The 15,429-nt window shown below is 37.5% G+C and overlaps 1 protein-coding gene across 4 annotated transcripts in view; it reads right to left on the bottom strand.

Moving 5' to 3' along the window:
* ZNF385D (zinc finger protein 385D) overlaps positions 1–15,429 on the bottom strand; it is a 600,803-nt gene that overhangs the window by 231,483 nt on the left and 353,891 nt on the right. The window contains exon 1 of one of the 4 annotated variants that reach the window (XM_038392477.2): positions 7,961–8,192. The exons of the other annotated variants lie outside the window; for them this stretch is intronic. Within the exon in view, the coding sequence (XP_038248405.1) occupies positions 7,961–7,982 (22 nt within the window). The 5' untranslated portion in view covers positions 7,983–8,192. Of the gene's footprint in view, positions 1–7,960; positions 8,193–15,429 lie in introns of those variants that run through there. 4 annotated transcript variants of the gene reach the window in all.

Genomic DNA, 15,429 nt, shown 5'->3' with positions numbered 1-15,429 from the left:
AGCATCTTGTTGATTCTAAAAGCACCCATTCAATGGGAATCCCAAGTGCTGGGTAGCTGCTTGTCACCCCTCAGTGTCTGTCTAGTTGCATCAATGTACAAAAATATCGTTGGTGGTCTAGAACAAAACAACTATTCAGTCCAAGACTAAAAACATACAAGATCAAAGCAGCAGTTAAAATCACTATAAAAATTATAAATTAAAATCAGTAGTCATCTGAAATAAAAAGAGGTTTAAAAATCTCATTTAAAAAAAGGAGTTAGTTCATGGTCTCTCAGAAAAAGAAAGGGAGAGTATATATACCATATTGTAATGGCCAATAGGAATTGCAAGTACTCGGCTCCTGTCAGGATTTGGTCCAATATAAATGAAATATTATTATGTGGTTAGTGTAAAGACACACTACCACATGTGGCATGATAGATTAAACATTCAGTATTGCAGGGTATAGAGTTTGTGGTCAGGTTTAGTATAACAATGTTTGTCAAATTATTACTTCATGTCTTGGTGCTAAATGTGTAACAGGGTATTGAAAATATTCCATAAAAATATCCCTAGGGCACCGATACTTGCCTGCCTGGCATTCCTTCAGACAGACAGAGAAAACAGTATGAAAATACTTTGTGGCACACACATACACAAACACACTCCATATTCTACAGCCTGTTTGGCTTGGAAGAATTTATCTTTACTGGACCTGTAAACTGCAAGAGTAAGCTGTGCGTTTCTGAGAACTTTTAGGTGTGTTTTTTAATTATTTTTTAGTAGTAGTATTAGTAGTAGTAGTAGTAGTAGTAGAAGTAGTATTATTCTTTATAGCTGAAACTATGGCTACCAAAAACAACACATGCTGTACTGAGGAGGGGTTGTTGCTGTTTTTAATGCTTGTTAGCTGCAGACAAGTTCACATAACCCATACTGTTGAAGAACTGGCTGCTTCTAGCAGCACCACTTATCACTAATAATATGAAAACAAAGGTGCACTGTGCTTGCTATAGGATAGTCACATATCGGACAGACTAAATGCTTCTGATAAGTGGCTGGTCCTGAGAGAAGGTTTGCGGATTGACTTTCACAGGTAAATACTGGCAAACAAAAACTCATTTGCTAAACATTGGACTATACAGACAATACAGTCTTTAGTGAAAAATGTCTTGCCTTAGGAAGAAGAGCACTGATCTCAACTGTGGTGCCAAGGCTAGTCTTATTTTTCTTCTCCCTTGTGCATTTACAACTGCAGATTTTGTCAAGGTTCTGCTTTTTTAAATATTGATCCCTAACACAATGATGGGTAACAGTACTGGAAAAAACAGCCATTATTTCCTTCTGTCCTCATAAGTTACTGCACTCCACAGTAAACAAACTGTGACTAAACAAGGTCAACAAGAACAAAAGAAACTGAGCAATAATTCCATGGCTTGTAACATTTGAACAATCTGGAATCTGCTTCTGTAGTTTTCAGGACAAGAGAAAAAAAATGCAAACACTGATAGAGTAGAAATCAAACATTAAATTAAACTCAACCATTGCTTTGTTTGTTCACATCTTGGTAAAGCACATTTTTATAATACTAGGAAGGACTTCTCCTCCCAAAGTAGCCCTTTGTGATCTACATTGTGTTATGAACAAAAACAAGAATGATATGTTTTACAATTTCCTTTTATTATAAGTAGAATACATTCATTATATGAAATACAAATTCTCAATATAAGCCAAAGCCTCTGGATTCTGATGCATCCTACTAAAATATCAACTGGTCATACACAGAGTAAGGAGACACTGCAAGGTGATCTCATTATTGTGTCTCTTATAACTCTGCCTCCAAGATCAAGGTACCATAAGATATAAAATACCAAGGAGCTTTTCTAGCTGTGTTTGAAGACACTTGGATTCTGATTCTAGACTTTGAAATCAATATGACCGGACATGGAGTGTGATGTTACTCAACTTGAGGAAGACTATCCGAATCTGACCCCACAATGACAATTGTTTTCCCTTAATTTCCAAACCACTGATTTGACCATTCCATCCAGTTGTTTAAAAAATAAATAGATTGAATAGAATGTTATAACAATAATGCTTATATTTTTAAGCAGTTGTTTGCCTTACTAAACTGGAAAGTGAAAAATTAACAAACACCTCTATTTAAAAGCCATAAACATCTACTACAGAAGTCTTAATTTCTATAATTTTGAAAGAAGCTACTAACATCATAGCTTCTAAGCAAAAAAGCAGACACAGGGCAGTTGTATTCATGATGCTATCAGGATACAGTAATAACCCTAATAATCCAAATTTCAAACTGCAATTATGTTTGTTTTTCCTTTGACACTGACAAGAACTTGAGTCTAAACTCTCTTGATTAGCATCTTGCCCTGCCATGTTTATGATCATGGTAGCCTTAGATAAAGCAAAATGAGAGATAAGAGAACAATAAAGGGATGAAGAGACATGGGTGCTAAATGGAGCTAGAATATTTTATATATTAGATTTTGTAGCTCCATATAGATTTTGTAGAAATATCCTATAAAATCTCAGCAAACCCACTGTTTGAGTTCACTACAGGCTGACCTACGGTATGTGGCTCTGCTATATGACGACTTAATGCTGCAAGAGAGCAAAGCTTCTTCCCATTTTCAACCCTAGCAATTTGACTCAACTAGGATCTCCAGCAATTTAGGTTTTGATATTTTTAGCCAACCTCTTATGCTGCATTTTCTCTTAATGCTACCAACCAACTGTGAAATTCAGTTGCAAAACTAATCTTTGCAGTAAATGATATGTAATAACTCCTTTTTAAAAATAAAGACTCTATGACCTTTGCTGTATTTTAAGAACTTTTCATGGTCTAATACCAAACTGAAACATTCCCTTTCTCAAGATCAAAGTCCAAGTACATTTCTGCCTTTTTATCACTGTTCTCTCTGCCATAATGAGAGCCAGAGGCTTTGAAAGGATTCTTGTAACCTGACAACATTTTTGCAACTGCAAGAATTTCTATAATTGTGAACAGGCTACGACATATAATAAAAATTTCATATATTTTTATTTGAACACAGATACATAGAAGTAGAAACCATATGACTCAAACAGAATTTTGGAGTCAAATGCTCCATTCCTATTTTAAAGTATTATATGATAAAGAATTTGCATTAAATATCATTTGGAAGAAAAAAAATTAGGAATCCTACATAGAGCTAGGACTAAGAAAAGTGAGCGATGGGTAGCTGGGTGCTATGGGTCTGACCCTGCATTGTGTAACAGCAGTGAAAGATTCTCCTGAGCAGGATACATGATTGGGCCCAAAATAAGGAAAACTCCATTCATCACAGTTAAAGCAAATATACACAAACACATTTGCTGTTAAGGGAGGTGCAGTCAAAAGCAACTGTGACCAAATGTTCTCTCATGAAGCAAGAAAGCACTCATTTAAATTTTGCATTTGTTCTTGGAACAATTATGCCACCCACAAAGGGATAACCTTGGGAGCCACAATTTCTCATGAATTTGGAACTTCTCTCTCAAATAGCACACACATCACATTTCCATAAGTATACTGCAACCAGTTAAAGAAACTTAACGACCAGCTTTCATGGTATCTGAATGGAGACATACAACACACCACAGCACTAGGTAAGTATCTAGCAGGATATATAATTATTATTATTTTATGTATTTGTTTGTTAATTAATTCTTCAAGTTTCAAGATATTAACTTCACTTTCCAGAAGACAAGTACACTGTAAAGGCATATACACTGTAAAGTTCTCAGTATAAATATAAGGCTTCTTTAGATTTCAGGAGACTATACTTCAGCTCTTAACTACATTCTTCTTTCATTTTCACCATTCTTTATATATTAACTACACTTTTTATTGGATATGGCTGGTAATAAACTACAGTGCAGTGCATAACCCAGTATCGATGGTTTTTCACAACATTTTTTAGAAGTGTGATCTTAAAGATGCTCACTGATTCATCCTTCCTTACATAAAGATAAACAGAACTAGTGAAGGAGGACTCTGCTATATGTAATCTAGCATATACATCACAACCTTCTAAAAACAAATTGGCAACTGTTAAAATGTTTTCACTAAAACTGCTGTGAAAGATTTATTTCATTTTTACAATATGTATTTTCTTTAAAGAGCCTGAGAGATTTAGGGAGCATTTTTTCCTTCATGACTCATCCAATATGAATTTCTCTTTCAAGAAATTGTTCCAGGTGTAAAAAGTGATACTCAGAGTTGTATCGTCAATGCAGACAAAATACTACTATGTTAGCTGGAAAATAAAACTGCACCTGGAAACAGCCAATGCGCAAACAGATATGTGATGGAATTTCAGGTTGCCTAGAATTAGGGATTTTTTTCTATTTGTTCTTTTTATTTATTAATTTTACCCCTATAGAATATTACCTCCACCCTCAATCAGGCACACATCACTGCAAAATGTTCCAATTTTTTATTTTTAATTAAAGTTTTTGTTAATCTGTTTTAAAAATCTTTCCCTCCGTTCCTTTGCAGGTTTACTGGATTCTCAGAAACAGTGTTCACGGTCCCTGAACTGCAATACCACTGCAGCGTATTCATAGGTTGACAATCATGTAATGTGCTGCTAGCTCACAACCATGTATAACCCTCTTAAAATGCCCTCCTGCCAGCTTCATCTCCTGCCTGCAAAGAATGAACTTCACATCACATCTCGACCCAATAGTCTTGCTCCAAATATATATTTTGACCCAACCAGCAGCAACAATGACCATTACAATGGTGCTGAAAAATAAGCAGGCTCTACTCACTGGCCCATATCATCATGCTGGGGTGATATAAATGCATGGTGCTAAAAGAGGGAGCTGAACTGTGGTAGCAATCCTAAACTGGGACTTTTTTTTTAAAACAGACTTGGCATACAGGAGCAAATAATCTGTCAGTCATAACAATGCTTCTGCCTTAACCAGAAATTACGGCACAGAACTGGAGCAGATCCTCTGTTACCACTTTGCAACATCAGCTCTGTGACACTGACAACCACCCACAGTCTCTCTTCTCTAATCTGTGCAGAAGGTTCACAGCAGAGACTTTTATCGGTTGCTAAATTATTAATAGGATAATCATCTTTGGCAAAAGTTTTTTTTAAACAGTGTAAAATATTTAGTTACAAAATACTTCACGGGTATTTATTCTTTTCATTTGGTTTCCACAAACTCCAAATACACTGTCAGGTTTTTTTATTTTAATTCCACAATTCATATTCAACTCAAAATGTTGAATGCACAGTCAGTAGAATAGGTAACAAAAGTATCCACAGGGACTGAACAGTGAACTCTATATCACAGCACAGCGAGTGAAAAATAACAGTTCCTGAAATCACTGTATTGAAATTCCAATAGAAGGAAAGAGTGAAGCTTATGTCATTAACAGCGTCCATTAGTTCGATCATTTGAAAGCTAAGTTTTACGCTGTGTAGTGGCTCTATATACACAATATCTACACAAAATTTTCTTGGGTTGCAGGTTTAAATATAGCAAAGTGCACAGTTATTAATTTCTTCTGCATTTAGTAACCTGGCTTTGACTGAAGAGAACTTTAGAGAGAGTGCTTCATATAGGCTTATTTCAATCATTGGATATTTACTATGTAAAAATCGTATTTCCAGAGGGAAAGGATTTAGATTTTTTTTTCCATGGTAATTATTTTAATATTTACTTGGCACCCAACATAGGGCATGCTCTACCATCATGCTACCTTACTTCAGCACCAATTAGGCCTAATGAAGCAAGTAAAACATGTACATACACACCTGCAATCCGGGAAGGGTTATTTCCCTTATTTTAGTCTGAAAGTAGATTAACATCACACTAACAGATATTCAAAACGAAACAGCCGCAAGAAAGATTTAAAAAAAAAGTTGGAAGCAAAATTTAAAAAAATACTACAGTAAATTATGCATAAACTATAAAATGTATATTTTGTATAAATGGTGGATAGAGCACAAGGTTCAATTTTAGGTCATAGTGTGTGTGTGTGATGCACACTGCTCTGCCTTCACTTGTATTTGTGCAGTACTGCTTAGTACCAGTACAATATTCTACTAGGGCTGGTGAGATTATGAACTTTTAGGTTTCTGACAGTTGGAGTAAGAGCCTAGCATAGCTGCAGATGAATGTGTCATTTCCGCCTAGAGCATGGGTTGTTACCCAAAAGAAGGAAAATAGGAAGCCAATTTTATACTAATGCTACTTGAAGTTTCAGGCCAAACAAAGCATACTGAAAACTTGCATAATAGAAACTTTAGTTGAACCCTCAGAATGAAACAGGTCACATTTCAGTTTTCCCCATTAAAAACCTGAATTACACAATTAAACAAATTACCATGTGAATCACTGAGCAGTACACCCAGTTTGGAATGGCAAAACATTAGCAAACAATAACTGACCCATGTTACATAGATATGAAAATGTCATTAAAACAGCAGATACAGTTTAATTTAAGATAGTACAGCGGACCTCTACCCAATACTTCTAACTCTTACAGCTATAGTCAACCAGAAAGTCTTACCACAACTAAGCAGGCAATCGTTGCAAAGCTTACTGCAAAGAAAACATCGAACACTTGCAGTGATATAAAAACAAGCCAAATAAAAAAATAAAGCAAATCCTAATGCCAAGTTATTTTTAATCATAAAGAGACAACCAAAATTATCCAATTCACTCAAACCTAAAATGTTTATGACATAAACAATAGTTCAGCCAATGTACATGAGTGATCTCTTCTCACTCTTCTGAGGACATATTAGAGAAAATTAATCTTTGAAGGGGCTATTTCTGCCAGTAATTTAAAATATCTTTTCTAATATGACAATTTACAGCAAAATCACAGTTGCCTTCAAGGCAACTGATGGATTTCAACTTTAGTAAATAAGTTGGGGGCCCTTCCCCGTATATTTTTAAGGACGGTAAAGAAAATTAGGAAATAATGGCTACACTAAAAACACACTACTGTGTACAGTATAGTTCTCACAGTCAATCAAAGAAATACTTCTTTAAGCTTAACGTGAACTGTTGATTTAATATTTATGGAAACAGAGAAAGCTGCTGAATGTCCCAGAAATCCTCCAGTTCTGTTCATTAATAGATATTGTGCAGCAATACATTAATACCAATGTTGCATAAGACTTCAAATATAAAAGAATAGGATTTTCCTCCCTTTCATCACATTTAAAAAAATATTTTCCACCATTAAGTTGCAGTATTACAGTGTGATTGTACATCCCCACACTGTATTGCAGCACTACATTAGTAACACACATCCAAGATCCAGCATGTTTTTAGGGTATGCAGCCAGTTCAGCTGCAAACCTAAGGAAGATTTCCATCAAGCCACGAAACTAAACTCTGCACAAATATTTAACAGCTCTGAGACCTCTAAAGGCTTAAAATAACATGTATTTCATGATATGCTAGCAGCCAGCCCCATTGCTGTGATCTGCAAAGTGCAGAGTACTTGGTAAACATACCATTGCAAATAAAGCACTGTTTCTCCTTTCAGTCTTAGAATTCTTAGAGCTAAATGCTGAATGAAAACCTAATACTTACTGAGACTTCAAATCATAAACCATGCAATAATAGCTTATATATTTCATTAAGTTTGTCTGTAACTTCCCATGCTTCATAACAATTCTTCATCCCCCCTGAGCATACGAAACGTAAGTTCATTTAAGACAAACTGTAGGGCAAGTTCATTTTTTTCAGCAGCTAACACTAAGCCATAACCCATTCAAACAGAATCCTTTCTAAGACAATAGGTTCCTTTTTAAACTGCACAACCAATGTGATTTTCTAGTTGTCAGTTTTAGGTGCGTGCCAGTATGAAATGTTCTTGTATCTAAAATTTTAAATAATTATTCCTATTGCTAAGATGTGAGCAGAAGCAGAATTACATCGTCATAGTTAACACTTACCAAAATACATGATGTTTCTCATTAATCATGCAGTCAGAACCCCACCACTGTGTATTCAGCATTAGCTCCTTCACAGGGCTGACATGTAAAAAGGAGCTCTTCCATTCTACATTGCGTGGAAATTTCCCAGCATAGGAACAGTGAGTGAGTGAGTAGTGTGCCTCCTCAGGAGGAGTGCTTTGCAGGCAGTCTTATCCCTGATACAATCCCGGTCTGATTTAGCTTTTACTCTGGCTGCATGCTGCACTGCCCATTCTTACTGTAATCTGACTCCTCCTTGTCATGTCCTTGCTGTGCCTGTGACATCAGTACTAAGAGTACTACAAACAGATTTTTTTCTTGAACTAGCTCCCATTGGGGTGTTCTAATATCCTGGTTCAACTAATCTGAGCTTGCAAAAAAAAAAGTCTTAAATCTTATACTTTTTGGCGGTGTGTGTGTGTAATAAATGCACTCGGAGACATAATATGGTCTATTATATAATAGGTGGGGAAAGACAGCACATATATTGTTAACATATTTTCCTCACAGAGCACAATCCAGAAGGGTGCTGAATGCCTTCAATTTCCATGGACCTCAATGGGATATGAAGGTGGCTGGCACTTTGTAGGATGAGGTTAAATAGATGTTTCCATCCAAGTCTTGTATGAAGCTTAGTTTCCCTCTAAATGCATTTTTAAAAACCCAGAAATCATAAATAGAAATACAGTTGTGCTCAAATGAGTTAAAACTATGATTTCTGCCCATAAATAACAATGTGAGACAAATTTGATGGCAGAAAAGATTTATAATAAGGTTAAGAACCTTTCACCTCTAGCTCTCAATATCTTGTCCAGGTTGGTAAGTCATTAGCAGCTGATGGCTAGTTTGTTGTCTCTATGACAAATGTGGTGATCCCAAGCCAGGTCCTAATAGACAGATCCCCACATGATCATAGCTGCTATGACAACTGGCATCTTTGTTGGCAGTCTCCAAAAGAAAGACAGAAGACATAGATAATGAAATACCCCGTTGCCCTAGAGGTCATGCCTCAGATTAGATTTGATGCATATTAGCAGCATTGGGAGGCTGCACTGTCCGTACCTCTGTACGTACCAAGTCTGTTCTGTGGATCAGTAAAGGATATTAGTTTTGTGTATTGCCAGTATGGCATCTTTCACTAGTAATACATTTAAGATAAATAAATAAAAATAAACTAAAAATAACAAAGGAAAATACACTGATGTGTTTATCTCATTATAGTGGGATCAAATGGGATAAATGCTTTCATTCCACAGGAAAGAGGATGACAGATATCATAGAATCATAGATGATTAGGGTTGGAAGAGACCTCAGGAGGTCATCTAGTCCAATCCCCTATTCAAACCAGGACCAACCCCAACTAAATCATCCCAGCCAGGGCTTTGTCAATCCAGGCCTTAAAAAGCTCTAAGGATGGAAATTCCACTACTTCCCTAGGTAACCCATTCCAGACCTTCACCACCCTCCTAGTGAAATAGTGTTTCCTAATATCCAACCTAGATCTCCTCCACTGCAACTTGAGACCATTGCTCCTTCTTCTGTCATCTGCCATCACTGAGAACAGCCTAGTTCCATCCTCTTTGAAACTCTCCTTGAGATAGTTGAAGGCTGCTATCAAATGCCCCTCACTCTTCTCTTCTGCAGACTAAATAAGCCCAGTTCCCTCAGCCTCTCCTCATAAGTCATGTGCCCAGCCCCCTAATCATTTCCGCTGCCCTCTGCTGGACTCTTTCCAATTTGCCCACATCTTTTCTCTAGTGGGGGGACCAAAACTGGACAAAATACTCCAGATATATCCTCACCAGTGCCAAATAGAGGGAAATAATCACTTCCCTCAATCTGCTGGCAATGCTCCTACTAATGTTGCCCAAGATGCTGTTAGTGTTCTTGGCAACAAGTACACACTGATTCTCATTCAGCTTCTTGTCCACTGTAAACCCCAGGTCCTTTTCTGCAGAACTGCCGCTTAACCAGTTGGTCCCCAGCCTATAGCAATGTATGGGATTCTTCTGTCCTAAGTACAGGACTCTGCACTTGTCCTTGTTGAACCACATCAGATTTCTTTTGGCCCAATCCTCCAATTTGTCTATGTCACGGGACCCTATCCCTACCCTTCAGTGTATCTACCTCTCCTTCCAGCTTAGTGTCATCAATGAACTTGCTGATGGTGCAATTAATCCCATCATCCAGATCATTAATGGTATAATTTACTTAAATCTCCACTTCTTATCCTTAAAACCTCCACACTAAGTTTAGTTTTTATGAGGTCCAATCACTTAGGGTGAAATTATTCTAGCATCAAAGGAGCCAAACAAAGTTCTGTTGTAGATGGTGGCTATATACTAGGCATGCAAGGGAACTCTACACCCCGTACAAGACTTGACTGGGTTTCATGCTACCGCCACAAAGGTCAAAAGAATTGAGTGCAGACTGAAGGAAGGGAAGGGCCATGATATGAATTTCATGACAAGAAGGTCCTGGCAAAAGAGGTGTATAAGGGTCATGGCTAAACTTGGGTGAATAACTATTTTTTCCTCTGGCGGAGCTGAAAAAAAAATCAAGAAAAAAAGATTCCGTTTGACTTAAGCAAAACCCAAGTGTTTCAAAAAATTGGGCAAATTGAAAAGTCAACAAAAAACTATTTTGGGTCAAACAAAATGTTTTGGTTGATTCAAAATGAACCATTTCATTGTGTTTCCAGGCACTTTTTGATACAAAAGCAAAAGAAACAAAGGGCTAGGTTCACAAAAGGTAAGAAGGAGGTAATGGGAGCCTCCTTTACAACCTTTACCGAGTGGATAAAGCACCCACCTGGAATGTGGGCAACCAAGATTCAATTTCCCCTCCTCTGCGGAACAGGGATTTGAACTTGAGTCTACTATTTTGTAAGCAAGGATCCTGATCAGTGAGGTATGGGATATTCTGGCATAGGCTTCTTTCAGCCTCTTCTGTTGAAGCTTTCCCACTATGTATAAATAATTAAATATTCACCAGATCGGGGACTTGATCTTCAGTCTCCCACCTCCTACAGGGAGTGACCTAATCACCAGGCTATACAGTCATTCTCACTCACTCATTTGCTGCCTCTTTGTACAAGGGAATACCTCTTCTGTACCTCTAGCAGAAAATGTGGTTCCTGATGTCCAGTCCAAGTATTTCAGATAAGAAGTGGTGACATCTTTGGAGGAGGGGCAAATAATCCTCACAGATCATCAGCAGACTTACTCAAGGGCAGTCTCTGCAGCCCTCACATACCTCACTTTAGTGGGGATAAAAAAGACCAGAGGATCTATCCAATGGCAAAACCTTCAACTCTACTCTTGGCCTAGCCTTGCCTCTCCCCAAACATCTCTGCAGAGCTCTAGGTTACAGGAGTTTGCAAATCCAGCCTCCATCTTGCACAGCAAAACTACACTGAGCATGCTGAGGAGGACCCTCTACACCAAGGAAGGTAGAGGTAGCTGCTAAATTTAGACCTAACAGCAAAGGTTATAGATGTAGGGGAAGCTGATAGTAACACAGCTATTTGCTGCGGTAGCTTTATTTTTCTGGCAACGAACAGGGACAAACAAAAGTGAGGCACTGCATCTGGTAAGTACAGACTGCCCAAATAGTTAAAGGGCCAGATCAACGCAGTAGCATTTGCATCTTAGTTGCCGTCACAGAAGCCATCTCCTCTTCATTCTAAACAGCTGCTGAATGTGCAATGCTACCTGTGTCATCGTAAATTGTCATGTATCTTGGGCCAGATCCTCAGCTGGCATAAAACACTGTAGCTCTGTTTAAGTGACTGGAACCTTGCTGATTTACACCACCAGAGGATCTTGTCCCTTTTAAAGCTCATCTTCAGTACAGACACAGTTTGGATGATTATTTTCACTTTTATATTCTAATGTGTTAAAACTGTCATTCCAGTTATTGTATGTTGTATAAACAAAGAAAATCTATAATCAAAAAGAGCCATAAGAGAACTGGATATTTTATTTAAGTAACTTTGAATTTCCCTTATAGAGCAGATGCAAGGGAAGAGTGAAAGAAATGCAATATTTCTTTCTGGCAAGCTTCCATAGCCCAAATTCACATACTTCAGGCCAAATCATGCTTTCATCACATGTGTAATTCCCAAAAAATCGCAGAAAGCATCAGAGCTCCAATAAACATAGGCCAAATTCTGATCCCAAAATGGAATTGCACAGCTGCAAAAGAAAACAGGATTTGGTGTGGTAATTTTAACATTCAGTGATTGGTGTTTTAGGACAAGCATTTAGGACTCTATTGCACAGAGCTTTGCAGGGTGATAAAGTAAGAACCTTCCTTATGCCTGTGAGTGCACTACTCGGACCAGGTGTCTGGGCATGCAGGAATAAGCTAGTGGGCAGGTAGAGAAAACCCTGGGTTCTTCCCTTCTGATACGTAGACCAGCAGAGCTGAGCTGGCACAGAGGTGTTAAAATTTCCTGCAGGTATGGGTCAGCAGCATATTACAACCTGCCTAGAATAAGGGAGAAGTAGGGTGGGAATTGTACTTCCCAAAGACATAATTTGTGCCCTGTGTTTCTCCTGGGGTGGCCCACCCCTATGCTCAGGACCAAAGCCACAGTGCAGCCCTTGGTAAGGTATATGCTCTACCATCCTGTTTTTTAACTTTGATCCCACTCTTTTCACACACATTTTAGTACTACTTTACATTCTGCCTCCATGTTGGGAACTAAAACTACTTGCAGACATGTCTACTGCAAACATTGATTAATATTTAATAAAATTAATGTGCCTACTGATTCCTGGAAACCACACTTCTGGTTTTGAATTATCCCAGGAAGCAACCAATAATAGATTTATATCAAGATTCTTACTGGTTAGCTTTGAGGAATTTCAATCTGATAGATTTACCACACTTATTTTTTTTTAAGGTGAGTGCCTAAGCACATCCAGGGACTCTTTTTTGGCAGAAATGTAATAACGTGCAACAAAAGACACCAGTGACACAACATTATCAGTTTGTGTGTCTCATATAGAAGGTTAAAAGTTCTCATGCACCTGAGAGGGTTCCAATTTTTCTCAAAATAGATTTCATCTATTGTGCACAGACAACCATGAGCAACAGAAATGTACTGTGTTGAATCTGAAAACAAAATGGAAGCAGCAGCCCAAATCACACGGAATCTCTGTCTCCCTTTGAAAAATGAAAAAAAAAACCTCTACAAGGTAAACTGAGTAGAATTTAAGCAAATTGTGGATGGGGATAATGGACATTTTATTATTATTTATGCTATAACAACAACAGTGCAGAAAGAAGAATAATTAAGCCACAATTTTTCAAGAATCCAAAAGTAATTGGAAGTGTTTCCAAGTGTGCATAAATGTGTGCCTGAAGTCAAATACACTTAATACATTGGCTAGAAGTTTGGTTTGTTTTTACTTTGAAGCCATCTGGAATAGTTTAAGACATATGGCATTTTTACTACAAAATAACATAGATTTTGTAATTCCTAACTAAACCCCTGAGGTTCAATTAAAGGGGAGTGCTGTGTTTGTGTGTGTGTGTTTAACTATCATAGTAGCTCATCTCTGTTCTGATCTTTTTCCACTGGATAAAACTACCAAATGTGCTTTTTACCCTTGACTCAGAAGTGTCACTTCTAGAAATCTGCAGTATTTGTCACCATGAATACCATTTAACTGCACAGTACCCAAAGGAACTCTGTACTGCCACACATGAATACAACTGGAGGAACTTAATTAATCTTCCTGTCACTTCCATGATGCTTTTCATTAGTTTAGCTGCTATCTGATCAACTAGTCCATTCTCTATTGGAAATGACTATCCAGAACCTCTTATAAAAGCATTTTCTAGAGATAAACAAAGACTCTCCTTTTGATGTGGAGAGCCTTTACGAAGCTTAGCCATGCAGACTTTATCAGTTCAATAACAGTACTTGCAGCAAACCTTATGTGTAAGTAGCTAGGATTTTCCAAATATGAGGTTTAAGAACTATGAATAGAACCAATATGCATTTATGTGTAGAAACCAAGTGGCTTAAATTTTATACTGATACTAGTTTACAGTCTGGACATAGATATATTTCAAATGAAAGGTCACATTTTTCTTCATGAATAGTGATGTTTATTACAGTGCCTTTAAAAAAAAACTTAATTCAACATTTCAGGCACTGGCTCTGCTTGTTATTCCACTAAGGGACCCATTCAGGTATTTGATTGGGTTTAAGATGATAAATCAGAATGAATAATATGACTAATGCAGAAGCTTCTTTGATCATGTCTATTGATCACAATTTGTTAGAGATATTATAATAATATAAGCAATAAGTCATGGCGGGAAGTGATAAGTCTTATTCAGGGTTCATGTTATAGAAAAAATGTTTTTAAAAAGATCCATAACCATTTCAGACAAGAACTGGGTTAAGGCAATTTATGGCCCTAGACAAACCCACTGGCCCTATCCAAGTGCCATTGCTCCTAGACTGTAACGTTGTCCATTCCTTCGGGTGGCAGTGACAGGGGCCATCCACATAAGAATATTAGTTGGACTAATGAGAAATTCACCTCCACTTCTGTTTCATCAGACTGGGCCTTTACTTGCTTCTCAGACCACTAGTCCCTGTTCAGGCAGGTTGTGGTCCATCCTGGAGGACAAAGGATTCAGATTTATAGGGGCCCCCTTATGCATAGATTCATAAGGTTTAAGGCCAGAAGGGACTATTAGATCATCTGTCTGACCTCCTATATATCAGATATTATATATCCTATATTTCACCAGTTACCCCTGTATTGAGCCCAATAATTTGTGTTGGATAATATCTTCCAGAATGGCATCTAGTCTTGATTTGGAGACAGCAAGAGATGGAGAATCCACCACTTCCAATGGCTAATCACCTTCACTGATTTCTAATTTAAATTTCTCTGGCTTCAGCTTTCAATCATTGGTTCTTATTGTGCTTTACTCTACTGGATTAAAAAGCTTTTTCTACCCAGTATTTTCTCCCTGTGGAAGATACTTGTACACTGTCATTAAGTCATCTTTCAATCTCTTTTTGGATAAACTAAACAGATTGAACTCTATGTCTCTGACAATAAGGCATTTTCTTCATTCCTTAAATCATTTTTGTGTCTCTTTTCTGCACCATCTCCAGTTCAATATCCTTTTTAAAATGTGGACACTAGAATTGCAAGTAATATTCCACTAGTGGCCTCACCAATGCTGTACCCAGAAGTCAAATCACCTCCCTACTCCTACTCACTACTCTTCTGTTTATACACCCAAGGATAATATTGAACCTTTTGGCCACAACATAGTTGAGTTATTCATCCACTATGCCCCCGATATAATTTTTAGGGTCATTACTTCCCAAGGTAGAATCCCGTCCCCCCATCTTAGAAGTATTGCCTACATTCTTTGTTCCTAGATGCATAAATTTACATTTGGCCATA

This window comes from Dermochelys coriacea, chromosome 2 (assembly GCF_009764565.3).
Source record: "Dermochelys coriacea isolate rDerCor1 chromosome 2, rDerCor1.pri.v4, whole genome shotgun sequence".
Taxonomy (NCBI): domain Eukaryota; kingdom Metazoa; phylum Chordata; order Testudines; family Dermochelyidae; genus Dermochelys; species Dermochelys coriacea.
This window is presented reverse-complemented; position numbering and strand designations above follow the sequence as displayed.